The 13,188-nt window shown below is 33.2% G+C and overlaps 1 protein-coding gene across 1 annotated transcript in view; it reads right to left on the minus strand.

The window, feature by feature from the left end:
* Positions 1-13,188, minus strand: part of LOC129220325 (piwi-like protein 1) — a 111,241-nt gene that overhangs the window by 59,155 nt on the left and 38,898 nt on the right. Inside the window, exons 4-7 of the mRNA XM_054854725.1 lie at positions 12,244-12,458; positions 9,567-9,691; positions 1,654-1,734; positions 1,383-1,577 (exon numbers count right to left, since the gene is read on the minus strand). Coding sequence (XP_054710700.1) covers positions 1,383-1,577; positions 1,654-1,734; positions 9,567-9,691; positions 12,244-12,458 — 616 coding nt within the window. The remainder of the gene's footprint in view (positions 1-1,382; positions 1,578-1,653; positions 1,735-9,566; positions 9,692-12,243; positions 12,459-13,188) is intronic.

Genomic DNA, 13,188 nt, shown 5'->3' on the forward strand with positions numbered 1-13,188 from the left:
AAGAGCAAGGGCGCACCCCCCTAAATATCGCGAATGTCTCCCCCCACCCAAAAAAAGAAAAAAATACCCGTCAAAACAACCCAACTGAACAATGGCGCAGTCAATGGCCAGGTGCGCACCCTTGTTTGGCAATATTAGTAATTAATGGCTTGCAGAAGAATCGAAACTGCCGATTTTTTTGAGCAATCACGATTGCTTATTGTTCTCACTTGACTGCTTTGATGTGCTATCGTTTCATTTTCCCACCAGCACCCTCTGCTGCATCACCGTCGACCGGCTCCTCACGACGCTGCTCCTATAGCGAAAACAGTCTCCAGGTTGGCACATATCCTACACACACAGACGAACATGCCTATATACACACACACGAACGCTGACACACACAGCACTACATACCCAACACGCACACACATGCATACATACACACACGCACCCACTCACATGCGCATTCATACACACACACGCACGTGATTGCGAAAAACATAATTTGTATTCAAGATGCCAAAAATTCAAATTAATATCTATTTATTTATTTTTTTTTTGCAAAATTAACAGATCCTAGATAAACTGATACCAACAACTTAAAAAAAAAGGTTCAAAAACTATCGATTTATCGACAGAAATATGCTATATATGCCGTTGGTTTCAGATTTGCTCATTGAATAAACAATTTGTGAAAATTCGTTAACGGACCCAAATTTCCTCTGGCCAAACCCCTGAATATGCAAATTGTACTTACTTTTAGATGCCATATTTCTTCATCTACCTTATTCGAGTCGAGCACTTCCACCACACTGCTTCCTTCCACTTCGCCACTTGCCACTTTCCTTTTCCTTCCGCGCTTCCTGCTTATTGTTTGATGACTGTGACGTCACATCCACGAGCGGTCGAGCTCGGAGCAACTGTGTCCACTTTCCTTCCGCAATGTCTACCCGAGGCGCAAAATCGACTCATCCAAACCTGAATGTTTGCTCCTTTGGCCTTGGTGACGTCACTTACCGAAAGCGCGCTTTAAGACCGGACGAAATGCTACTGACTGTAACCATAGCAACCGCAGAGCACGATCGCTGACGGTTTTCCCTAGAAAACAAATAATTCGGCGCAGTCGGGCGCAATTTTGGTAAAAAATTGCGTTTGGGAGCAAGATGGCGCAAGATTCCACTTCGAGCGCAGCTCGGCGCAATTGGCGCAGCACTTGTACCCCTGAATTTCTTTTAAATTTTTAGCACAGGCATCACTATGCAAGTACAGCAATTTTATGAAGAACAAAATCCAACAGCTGAAAAAATTCCCCATTTTTGACATTTTAGCAAAAAGGATATTTGAATATTCTAACATTACTTATAACAACAACATTACTTATGTAAACAAAATCAATATACCTTGTCATGACTATAGCTCCAACTAAATCTCTGGCTACTATTTCCTTGTACTCTGGTCCGGCTTGACTTACTATGTTTTTTATTATCTCCAAAGCAGTTTCTTTTCTTACTACCTTATGAGTAGTCTCAACAGACAACATCAATTTTTCTTCTTGCTGTCTGATACTTGTTATGACACCCTGCCATATTTGCAAGCTAAAACAAATAAATACAACATTGCTATTTTCTGTCAAAAATACAAATGCATGCATCAATCAGAATAAGAACTTACTTGTACTGTTGTACATCTGACACTGCATTTTGATCAAAATAATGTCGACCTAACAGTTGAAACTTCAAATGTTGTAAATTCCTGAAAGTCAAAATGTCGAATTAGAATTTAAAAAAAAAAAATGCAATTAATGAATAATCCAAGCTAAAAAAGCAGCCAATGTCAAGATTAATAACCTATGATCCTTTGAGGTAGGGAGGGGGTCCAGGATTGAAATAAAGGTACTAAATTCCTTTGCTTACAGAAAAAAATACGGAAAACTACTGAAAACATGTATTTAGACTGCGCCCGAATCTATTTCTATGACGCCTGTATCCATGTGCATCCATGCTTACGTATGTATCATGGTTTACACAAAAACTTGGTTGCAGATGGTTTACATTTCGTATATGCAACTCACTTGGCATCAAGTTGTATCATCCTTTTTTTAAAAATTATTATTGCAATAGAATATTCAAAAGTGATGCCATAACGTTTTTGTGGCAAACCTATGTCAATTTTATGTGTAGAGTTATCTCCATATCTTGTAACTGATGATATACTTTAGGAGTTGCTTACCACTGAATGTTGATAATACGTTTTTTATCTGCTAAAAAAACTACCTATAAATGAAGCACTTCCGATGAAGAGGAACCTCTACTTTCGTGACTCAGATTTTTGAGACTACTGTATATAAAATATATTAATGCATTATAAATCATTTAACTCATAAATTATCCAAGTTTGTGTCCTCTTAACTGTCTGAAGCAAAATACAAGTTTTGTGTAATGAAATTATTAATTTCAAGTTTTTAATAGCACAAAACTTGTCCCCCTCCTTTTATTCTTATTTTGAACTTTTCCCCCACATCTGAATCTCAGAAGATAGCTCTCAACTTATTACTTACAGTTCAATGGTTATTTCCTAATGTAATAAACATTATATGTTTATATATATAGTGTAGGGTGGCCCTTAGCTATAGGGTATTTTTCGAAAGTTAAAATTTTATTGCTCCCAACCTCTTATCTTGTTCCAATGAATAATAAAGCAGGCTGTGTAAAATTTCTCTTCATTTGGACAATTTCTAGGGGTGCCGCAAACGACTTGAAGTTCAGCAAATCCTAGAAATCTCGTGCTTTTTTAACAATATTTAATTTTTCTTTACTAACACAACAGCTTTTAGAGGATAAATACATTTTATTATGACAAACAATTTCTACAGAAGCAAAACACAGCGGGAACAAGCGAATGTTCAACATTATTTTTTCCTAAGTGAGGATTTAGTAGCAGTAGGGTATCTTTTGCGATCTTCAGCAACAATTTGTAAAACAAATTGTTTTTCATTTTCATCTTTTGTAAGAATATTGTTGTATTCCTGAATTAGTTTGACCCCTCTTTCTGCAGCATCATTCACAACAATTATTTTATCAAGTTTTTCCTTTCCACTTGTGTAACCAGGGTCATCTTTCCAAGTTGAAGGGTCTTTGTTGAGAAAATCAGAACTTACAAAAAATCGGGTGAGGAAATGTTTTGTAACAGGTGTCACAAAAGATGAAAATTCGTTGTTAATAAACTTAGAAAAATTGTTTTGATGTGGAATGTATCTCTTTTGTTGGTTTTCTGCTTCTTGCGATTCTTCATCTTTATCTGCTTCCAACATAATTTGTGCCATGTTTCTCTTAACCGAGGTTGGAACATTATCATCAAATAAGGATAGAGCCATAGTTTCAGGAGCTAAGTACCAGAGATGTTTTGAAAATTTTTTGAGAGCAACAATACTGATTTCTGTATCAATATCCTGGTAATCGATCAGTTGACGCATAAATAGGAAATCGTGATATGGAGCTTTAACTGCTTCCGGGGAGAGAAACCAAGATCGAACGTAGACTCGAGCAAGAAAAATACATATTCTTCTTAAAGAGTTCTTCTCCCTTTCAGATAAGGGAAACTGATCCTGAAATAAGTAAATCTTGAGTGCATAAATGGACTTTGACATCCACCTAGCATGACTTACAGCTCCTGGCTTACGAAATGATATTCCACACTTTGGAATCCCACCAAGAAATATCATACTTAATTCCAACAGTTCTCGGTAATCATCGCGCTGTTGTTTCCGAGCTGAAAGGTGTTGATCAAGAAATTCGAGCATGGTTGCACGAATATCATGAGGTACTTCATTGCTACCAGTGGTATAATTTTTTTTGTCGAGTTTTGTCCAAGTTTCTTTAAATCTTTTGAAAAGTGGCATGTCTGGACCAGAAGTTGCACTCATTAGAGAGTCAAAACATCCCTTTAAAACTAACTCAAAAATGTGATGACGACAAGGAAGGTACAGCAGATCACGATCAAACAATTTTTCTAGATTAATACAGGCACCATTTATTCGGCCTGTGTTGCTGGCTGTTGTATCACAGCAAAGTGCTTGAATTTTATCGTTTAATCCCCACTTTTCAACTGCTTTATAAATAGCCATGGCTTGTTCTTCTCCTGATGAGGATGGGATTTCAGGAACTCCCAACATTTGCTCCTTGCCTTGGAAAGTTACTATTATTGCCAGTCTGTCAGTTTTTTCGACTCCTGCAAGTGTTGGGAGCAATTTTCCATCCCAGTGTAAGACAAGCTCTTGGCAATCATTTAAATTAAATTTTTTCTGAATTTCCGCATGTCTTTCTTCTCTAAATTTCTTTCGGAGGCGTTGAAGAGAAGTTCGATTAATGATCAGGTCTTTAGTATCAAGTCCAAATGCTTCTGCAGCAGCTACCAGTATGTAAGTAAATTCCATTTCTATCTGTGATTTTACATCTATCAAAAACTTCAGATAGACGAGGAGTAAAAAAAATGCAATGTACCTCTAGTTTCTGCGTAAGTCGTACTGTCCGTACTCTCAAGTGTGTCTATATCAGTTTCTGGTAATTGTTTATCAATGACAGAAGAAGGGCTGCTACTGTCATCAAAACCGTCACTGCTTGGGTTGCTTGAAACTATATCATAAGATGTGTCGACTAATTGTCGTTCCATTTCTTCATAAGTTCGTTTCTTTCGGGCAACTTCTGTTCTGTTTTTCTTTGATTTCCTTTCTTCTTTTTGTGTTAATTTTAGGTCAACACCAACCATGGAGCCCGGTCTTCCTTTTTGGCGCTGAAGAATTAGAAATTTCCTATCTTCTTCAATTTTGATGTCTTCTAAAGCATTTGCATGAGCAATATCGAAGAGATCGTCCATAATTTCTTCAAAAGAATCTCTTCTCATTTTTCCTTTCCCTGAAGTTCTCGAAAAACTTTTCTGCAAATGTTTCCATTCATCATGGAGTTTGACTAACTTGTCAACGCAGTGATCCGTTCTTTTAGTGGGAATTCTTGCCTTTTGCCAAAAAACAGATACTTCTTGAATCACTAATGTTGCACTTTCTTTTTTTGTCATATTTACAACTTTTATACTGTAAAAAAAGACTCTCAAGACTTGTCTATTCGATGGTAGCTTTGCTCCAACAATTTGATTAGAAATGTTGCCAACAAGATCAATGTAGAAATCTTTTCTCAACTTGTTTAATGAGCTACCGGAAGACGTTGATGCCATTTTGCAAGTCGGAGTTGATAATGACACGAAAGTCAGGCGCAAGTTACCAGCAGCACTCTTGGGGGCTAAGGCCCCTAGGGGCTCTATTGTGGGCAGCTGCTCCCACGCTCACCCAAGGTCGTCTCTCACCCCCGCTTGACTTTTGACCTCTGACCAAATGTGGGGTCTTCTTCGGAAGGGGATGGTGGGAAACGGTTAAGGGGGATGGGAGATATACTGGACAGAGAGAGGACTGATGTTCGCCTAAAAGATGTTTCAATTGGAACTCGTATTTTGTACAATTCATCAAATTTTCTTCTAAATAGATGTAGATCATATGTATTGTGACTCTATTTAAAACTTGGGATTAAAAAGCAGCAGTCTTTATCATATCAAAGCAGCAAACTACCGTAAAAATGAAACATGTTCTCGGCTCGACAATTGATTTTTTTCATGTATTGGAATAATAAACGATGGAATGGTAATGATGGTAATGAACAAAGACAAGGTTATACTTAGTTAGAAAATAATCAAACGAAGCACATAATAAAAATTGAGTTAATTTAAGTTCATCCAATCATTTGGGAAAAAAAAATAGGATTTGATTAATAATACAAACATTATATTTACTATCATGGTGCTAATCCTGATATATATGATAATACTCAAATTATATTTTTAATTAGTTTAAAAATTACTCATAAAATTAAGTGTGACTACAAAAATAACTCAATTAAAAAGTTGACAGGGAAATTTTCATAAGATTGATGTAGAAACAATTGCAGTAGCAAGAACGCGTCATGAGTAGTGAATGGTGTCTTGGTCAAAAAGCTTTGATACCACAAAAGACGTCAGAGGAAAAAGGGGGAAAGACATAGAAAGTCTCTGAAAAACCAGTTAGAGCAAAATAACACCTGTAAGAAGATATAGGTACGTCAAAAGTGTAAATATGCGAGATGCTTTATTTTTTTAACTTGAAAAGATTTGAAAAATTCCTTTTTTGGAGAAAATTTGATAATTTCATGCTTGTTGCGGCACCCCTTAAACTTTTCCGATTGAGCTAATATTTTGAACACATCATTTTTTTGTCCATTGGAATAAAATAGGGGGTTGGGAGCTAACTTTTTCGAAAGTTGAAAAATAAGGGCCACCCTAATATAGTGCATAACAGTGGACTATAATACGAGAAATATAGAGGCAGAAAGCAAAAAGAAATCCCCTCCCCCACAAAAAAAATCCACAAAATCATAGGGGAAAGGGATGATGTTCAAAACTGCCCCAGGAAGCCATGATATTCAAAAATTCAACAAAAAATCGTAATTTACCAGTTTTAAAGCTAATATGAATGTTTTCCCATACATAAAGGGTATGCTTGAAATAATTGAGTAGTAATTAATACATGGCACATACTGTTTGAAATCAAAGTAATAATTTTTCAGAATAAAAAAACCTGCAGCTACTCATGAAATTGCAAAAATTTTAAGTTTAGTTTGTAAAGCCTAAATCATTTGAGTCACCATAAATATTTTGCACTTTTAAAAAGTTCATTAAAATCAAAGACCGTGAGAGTCCAATATTTGATTTAATTTTGCATTTCACAAATAAATTTAAGAAATAAATTATCAAAATAATGAATGAAACCAGTATATATAAGATAGTGTATGGTAAAAAAACCACCACAAAAATGATTGAAATATTTACAGGATGCATAAAGATTGAAATTTCAATCAAGACACGCAATCTTCAGCAAAGCAAGTGTTCGATGTCGTTGGCAAGTTTCCGAAATATATGCTTTTGCCAGCGATCTTAGAAGAAACTGGGACCAAAAATTAGGAAAAATTGGAATATCTCCAAAAATTTTAACAGGATCGTCCTGAGGCCTGAAAGAGGCAAAAAAGGAAAAGGGGTAAAGGCTTTAAACATCAACAGAGAAGGCCGAAATTTTGAGCAGTCAAAATCGTTTTTTCTATGTCCTGGTGAAAACCAGTTTTGCCCTGTATAACCCCAACCCTGCCACTAAATAGATTTAATTGCACCTGCTACACAAAAGTTTTGGAACTAAAAAACTTTTGTTTAAAAATTCAGACAAGAATTACACCACTGTAAAAGAGCTTATTTCCAAGAAAACGGAATCGGCTGCTCTGAAAATTGTCAGTGCGCTGAAAAATGAGATTATGACAGGTTCAGGGGAAAATACAACATCGCAAATGTATGACAATTTTTATTTCACCACTAAAAAAAATTACAAAATGCATAGTGAGCTAGCTCAAACATAGCAAAAAAATTTCAATTCATTTCTACTGTTGCCAACCTTGGAGAAACAATTTGAGGAGCATCTGTGACAATGTTGAGGAGATTTTAAATTTTGCAAAGCAGTTCAATATTTTGTTTTAAAATCAATACTAAATCATTAAGCACGAGTATAAGAATAATTTCCAAATTTATAAAACAGCTTTAAGCACTAATTCAGGGTGGCGACAGGAACTGTGAAAAAAAGTTCCCTGACTTTTCCCTGATTTCCCTGATTAAGTTCACCAAATTTTCCTGATTTACGTTACCAATGATAATGGTTTTCTTTCTTTGCTCTACTTGAAATCCATTGTATGTTTGTATAAAATGCAGTATTTTAAAAGTTTTAAGTTGAATAAAGTTGTTGAACTAAAGATATATTTTAAAAAGATGCAACTTTTTTTAATAAAATGGTTAAAAAAAAACATATCAAGTCAATTTGGGGGGGGGGGGGGAACCTACAAAACAGTATACTAAATTTTTCAACATGGAAAGATTATAGAAAAATTAAAAAAAAAAAAAACTTTATTTCCAGAAACCACTTAGCATAAGAATTTTAAGAAACTATTAAAATTACTCTTAAAAACATGTGTATTTATGGTAGAACTAAAAAGTAATTGAAATTATTTTGAACTAAGTTTTCACACAGTATAATAATTGTTGCAAGAATAACAAGTAATAGTGAAAAAATAGAAGTAATGTAGTTATTCTTATATAACTAATTGACATATTTATGCAAAACAGATGAAACCATTTGACATCCATTCATAGGGAGCTTTTCTCTAATCAAGAACATAGGTTTTAATGAATGAATACAGCATTTTAACAATAAAAAAAAAGTAAAGATATTTACACAAGTACACAAGTTAACTCTATTCAAATGATTTCAGTATGTAACGAAAAAAATCTTAGATTACTTTTGTAACAAATAACTGTGAAATGCAAGAAAAAAAAGAAAAAAAAAGCATAATTTTAAAATACATAAAAGAATACAACTTGGTTATAAAATTAAAGAATCACTGAGGTCGGAAGAAAAGAAAACCTATATAATCTGTGGTCACAACAAATAGTATAACGGCAAAAAACAAAGATTTTTTTTTATTGAAAGTTCAATTTTAGCAATTAAATTAAAAACGAAAAGAAACGAGACAACGGAATAAAGGCAAAGGAGCTAAGGAATTAATGAAAGCTTCCTCTTTGCCTGTGTGGTTGTTTATTTTACGTAGCATTGAAAGCGTAAAAGGAAATTTCAAGCTAGGTAAAATAAACAGCCTAACAGACACAGAAGCAATCTTAGGAAGTTCATCCTGTGGTTAATAAGTAATATTCAATACTTTGACATTGAGGAAAAAAGATGCACAAATATGCGGCAGTGTATAATCGCACCTCATTAATTTTACTTTTTTTATTTATTTTTTTTTTTTTGAACAGATAATTGGCGGAAAATGCGTAGGGAATTAGAGTACTTAATTTTGTAAGGAGAAAAAAAAATTTCTTCATAAAATCAATTTTCCCTGATTTTTTGTTATTTTTTCAAAATTTCCTGATATTTCCCTGACTTTTCCCTGATTTATAAAGTTCCCTGACTTTTCCCTGATCTCCCTGATCTGTCGCCACCCTGTAATTCAATCTTTGAGTATAAGCATCTTTAATTTTCTACATTTACATGTTTGCAATAAAATAGCAAAATTTAAGCTTGAAAACTTTTGTCGGGGAAATGCGGAGCAAAAGAACTCCTTTACAGAGTCACAGAGTTTCGCAGAGCATTTGGTAACTGCATTTCTGAAATTAAGATGAATAATTTGATTTTAGCTTAGTTTTTAATTATAAGGCATGTGCTTGGTAGAATTCATAAAAGCATCCTTTCATTAGAATTTCATTATTTCAAGTTGAAACAGAATTTATAACTTCATTAAACATCAATAACAAATCTTCAAATATTTTAAAATTTTAACCAAGAGGAAAAACCTTACAGAACTGCTGAATGTTCTACTTCAACATGCATTTTGTTATGCTTGGATTCAAGTTTCAACAATAATAGGAGCAGTTAGAACATAAAGGACATAAAAAACACTTTTGATAAAACATACCTCCTCATTTGTGTATTGAATAATCTACCCAATTCAGGGTGGTTAGGAGCGAGTTCAGCGACACGCTTTACTGTTATACGAATGTTCTCACCGTCCGTTCTTCGTTGAGAAAAGAATTCAGCACCCTAAAAATATACATTTCAATATATTATATGCATTTTATTAAATGAAACTAGCCCAAAATTTTATGACTGATCCTCAGGCATGAAAATAACACCAATTATAAGAAAAGTTTTAAAACATTCATTCATGCAAAAAAAAAAAAAAAAAATGCAGTTAAAATTTATATATACTGAATGTATTAAATTTGAAAAAATTTCACTTCTACATAATTTGCTTTTTGAGATAGCTAAAAACCATGTTGAACTGGACAACAAATAATTTCATATTTTATGCATTTGTTTCGTAAATTAAAGCTACTAAATGTTCATGACATCTCTGATCGAAAATAAAGAAAAAGCAGAATTTATGTACAAGGACAACTAAAAAATTTAAATTGTCCCCTCTATACTCGACTGCAAGCTTACTTGACCATAGAGAAATGAGCTGCGGCCAAGCCAAGGAAATTGTTCCTAGTGCCTTGTCTGATATTTGGGTGAAATTACGCTCTTTAGAAATCTGATTAGTTAAATGCATGCATAGGTAACCAAATATTGATAAAAAGATTTTAAAGAACATTAGTTGCTATTTAATACAATATGCAACATGACTTATTTTGCAAAAATTTTCATTTTTAAAAATTTAAATTTAAAATTTCTAAGAAAACAATGATTTTTTTTATTACCAAATATTTATATTTTATCTTTATTTGTGCAAAATTTCAAGTTGGGATCTCAATGGGCTCGAATTATGAATTTTTGAACTTAAGAAATAATGATATTTTTCAGATTCTATTTAGTTAAATATGGTATTCTCTTTCTGGTGGTGGTCAAATGAGTAGTAAGTAACCATGACTATGCTTGAAATGAACTGGCATGAACTTTTAGATTTGGTCTACCACAGAGCCCCCCAATTTTAACATTACATTGAATTTTAGTTCATGGGGGAAAAATTCAAATATGAAAATGAATATTCATATAGTTTTCTCAATAGTTATCTTAAAAGTGTAATAACCTGAATGTTTCCCTTCTTTGAAAAGATATTTCCTTTTTCAACCTCTCAAAAGTCAAGTTGGGAGTAAAAATTAATTTTTTAGAAGCTCAAGTCCAATTTGTAATGCATCAAACTACATATCAACTTACTGTATTGTGCAAACTTTTATGAAACAAATGCTGATGTTATATGATGCACCGTATAGTATTTACGAATAGTTTAATTAGGAGCATATTATGCGACATCCGTAAATTTTACAGATAATTTGTAAAAGTTGGCAAGTCTGGGATATAGTAAATTAGAATTTTATACATTATGTATTATCAACGATTAATATCCGGTTCCCAGAGAACCCAGTAACAAATAGCCAATTGTAAATTTTAATAAAATGGATAATCTAAAATTTTTACTAAACATTATATTACAAGGAGACTACAGGGGTCAGTCAAAAACCTTAACAGAAACATGTCATATTTTACTGGGGGTGTACTTGCACAATTGCTTGAAAATAGCTTGTAACTTAAGAGAATAATGCAAAGCAAAATTAACTTATCTGAACAGTTACTTGTAGATAAAGTATGCAAAATGTAGAATAGTTGACAAAACGTGCTAATGCAAAAAATCAATTATTCAAAAATAACTGATGCAGGAGTCCGAGTGGCAATTTAAAAATTTTTAGGAGTTTTAGGACAACGTAAATTCTATTTATAAGCTTGATTTTTGTAGTGGGTGACTAAACATTTCAAATTCAATCTTGAAAACTACAATAGAATGCATTCAATCTTTCATTTTTTAACCCATAATGAAGGCACATAATGAATTCGGCACACAACGAAGTAGAAATATTTCAGCTTACGATTTGAATCTGGGTTTGAATTTAAAGGGAAATCTTCCAATGAATTTGAGGGATGACTAAAGGGATGGACTGATTTAAAAAAAAAAATTTTGAAAGGAGAGTTGAACGAGAGTGTTCTTAGCTAGGTTGCGTCTTTGGATGACATTAACGAAGATATTAGATTGAAACCTCAGAAAGGAGTTTGCGATTTTTGCAGTGGAAAAAAATATTTAAAAATGTAGTACCAAAATAGTTTTTTTCTACGTCTGATAGAATGGGTTTGGAACTTTAATGTTATAGAATTTGACACTAACCGAATTCATTGCTGGCCAACAAGGAAATTAAATGCAATGATTTAAAATTTTTAACTGTTGCCAGTTTCTCTTATTTGTTACTAAATAAAATACTTGGCATTTATTTTTAATTGTATGAGGCTTTTAAAAGGGTTTCAGGGTCTAGCAAGATCATTTTATCCTAAAATATAGGCGTATAACCATGAAAAGTTGCATTTTTAGGTTGATCTTTATTTTCCGTTAGAGTATGGAATAAAATAATGAAAATTTTAAGAATATTAGGACAACTCCTACTCCTGCTGATGAAGACCGACAAATCTTAAGTCATTGACAAGGACAAAACTGCAGTGTGCCTTAAGTAGCCCTGGCTGAGGGATATTAACTTACTCCTTACTATAGTTAATTGTTTCAATGGGAACACTTATGTTAACAAAAACCAATTTGAGATTTTACTTACCTCACCAAGCTGTGTTACAGTTTTGAGATCAGACATGCCATCGAAAATGTAACAGTCTCCGAACTTTTCTTTATGTTCTCGCATAAATGACCTTCTCATGCGCGAGCTCTCTACTACGGGAGAAAACTCACAATGGTACTGAAAGACACACCAAGTAGGTTTCGACAACACTTCAAAAAAGTTAGCGTAGAGCGCTATTCCAGTACCAGATGATCCTGAAAAATAAGAGTATTGAATATATCTACAAAATTACAATATTCTACACTAAATCTTTCCTGAATTCCTTTAAAATAAATATGAAATCAATTCCATAGCTGCCAACCTCAAGATACAAAAAATAGGAGCACTTAAGGAAAAAAATAGGAGCACTGAAGGCTAAAATAGGAGCATGAAATCGTGGGCTGCGCTAAACCTTCCTTCTGTAACATAAATTTCCATAAATTCTAAGCACTTATAAAATGCTTTTCTAAATTTTCATGTTAGATTTTCAACAAAACTACAACCAAGTTTAAAACAAAATTATTTTACATTAAAAAAGCAACATTACATAGATACATATTGAAAAGTTTAAAAAAAACATGATTACTGTTTGATTTAATAAAACTGCAATCCTTTTTAAAAAATATGCTTTTATACATATCCTACATGCATAAGAACATATTAAAGATTTAAAAAAAAACAATTATTTCTTATACTTGGAAGTAAAGCAACTTCATAGTAAAGGTCAAGACTCTGAAATTTTGAAAGTGGCCAGTGGCACTCGACTCCAAAAACTTAGTGGCCACCAATGTCATTAAGTTTTGAAATATAAACTGGAGTGGGGGAGGCAGTTTTTACAACTTCCCTTAAAAAAAAATAGATGAATAGGATTTAAAGAGAGATATTCAATACTTTTTTTGCACATGGAAGTTAAAATAGGTTTCTGATTTATTTAAAAAAATAAAA

The sequence above is a fragment of the Uloborus diversus genome, chromosome 4 (genome assembly GCF_026930045.1).
Source record: "Uloborus diversus isolate 005 chromosome 4, Udiv.v.3.1, whole genome shotgun sequence".
NCBI classification, from domain to species: domain Eukaryota; kingdom Metazoa; phylum Arthropoda; class Arachnida; order Araneae; family Uloboridae; genus Uloborus; species Uloborus diversus.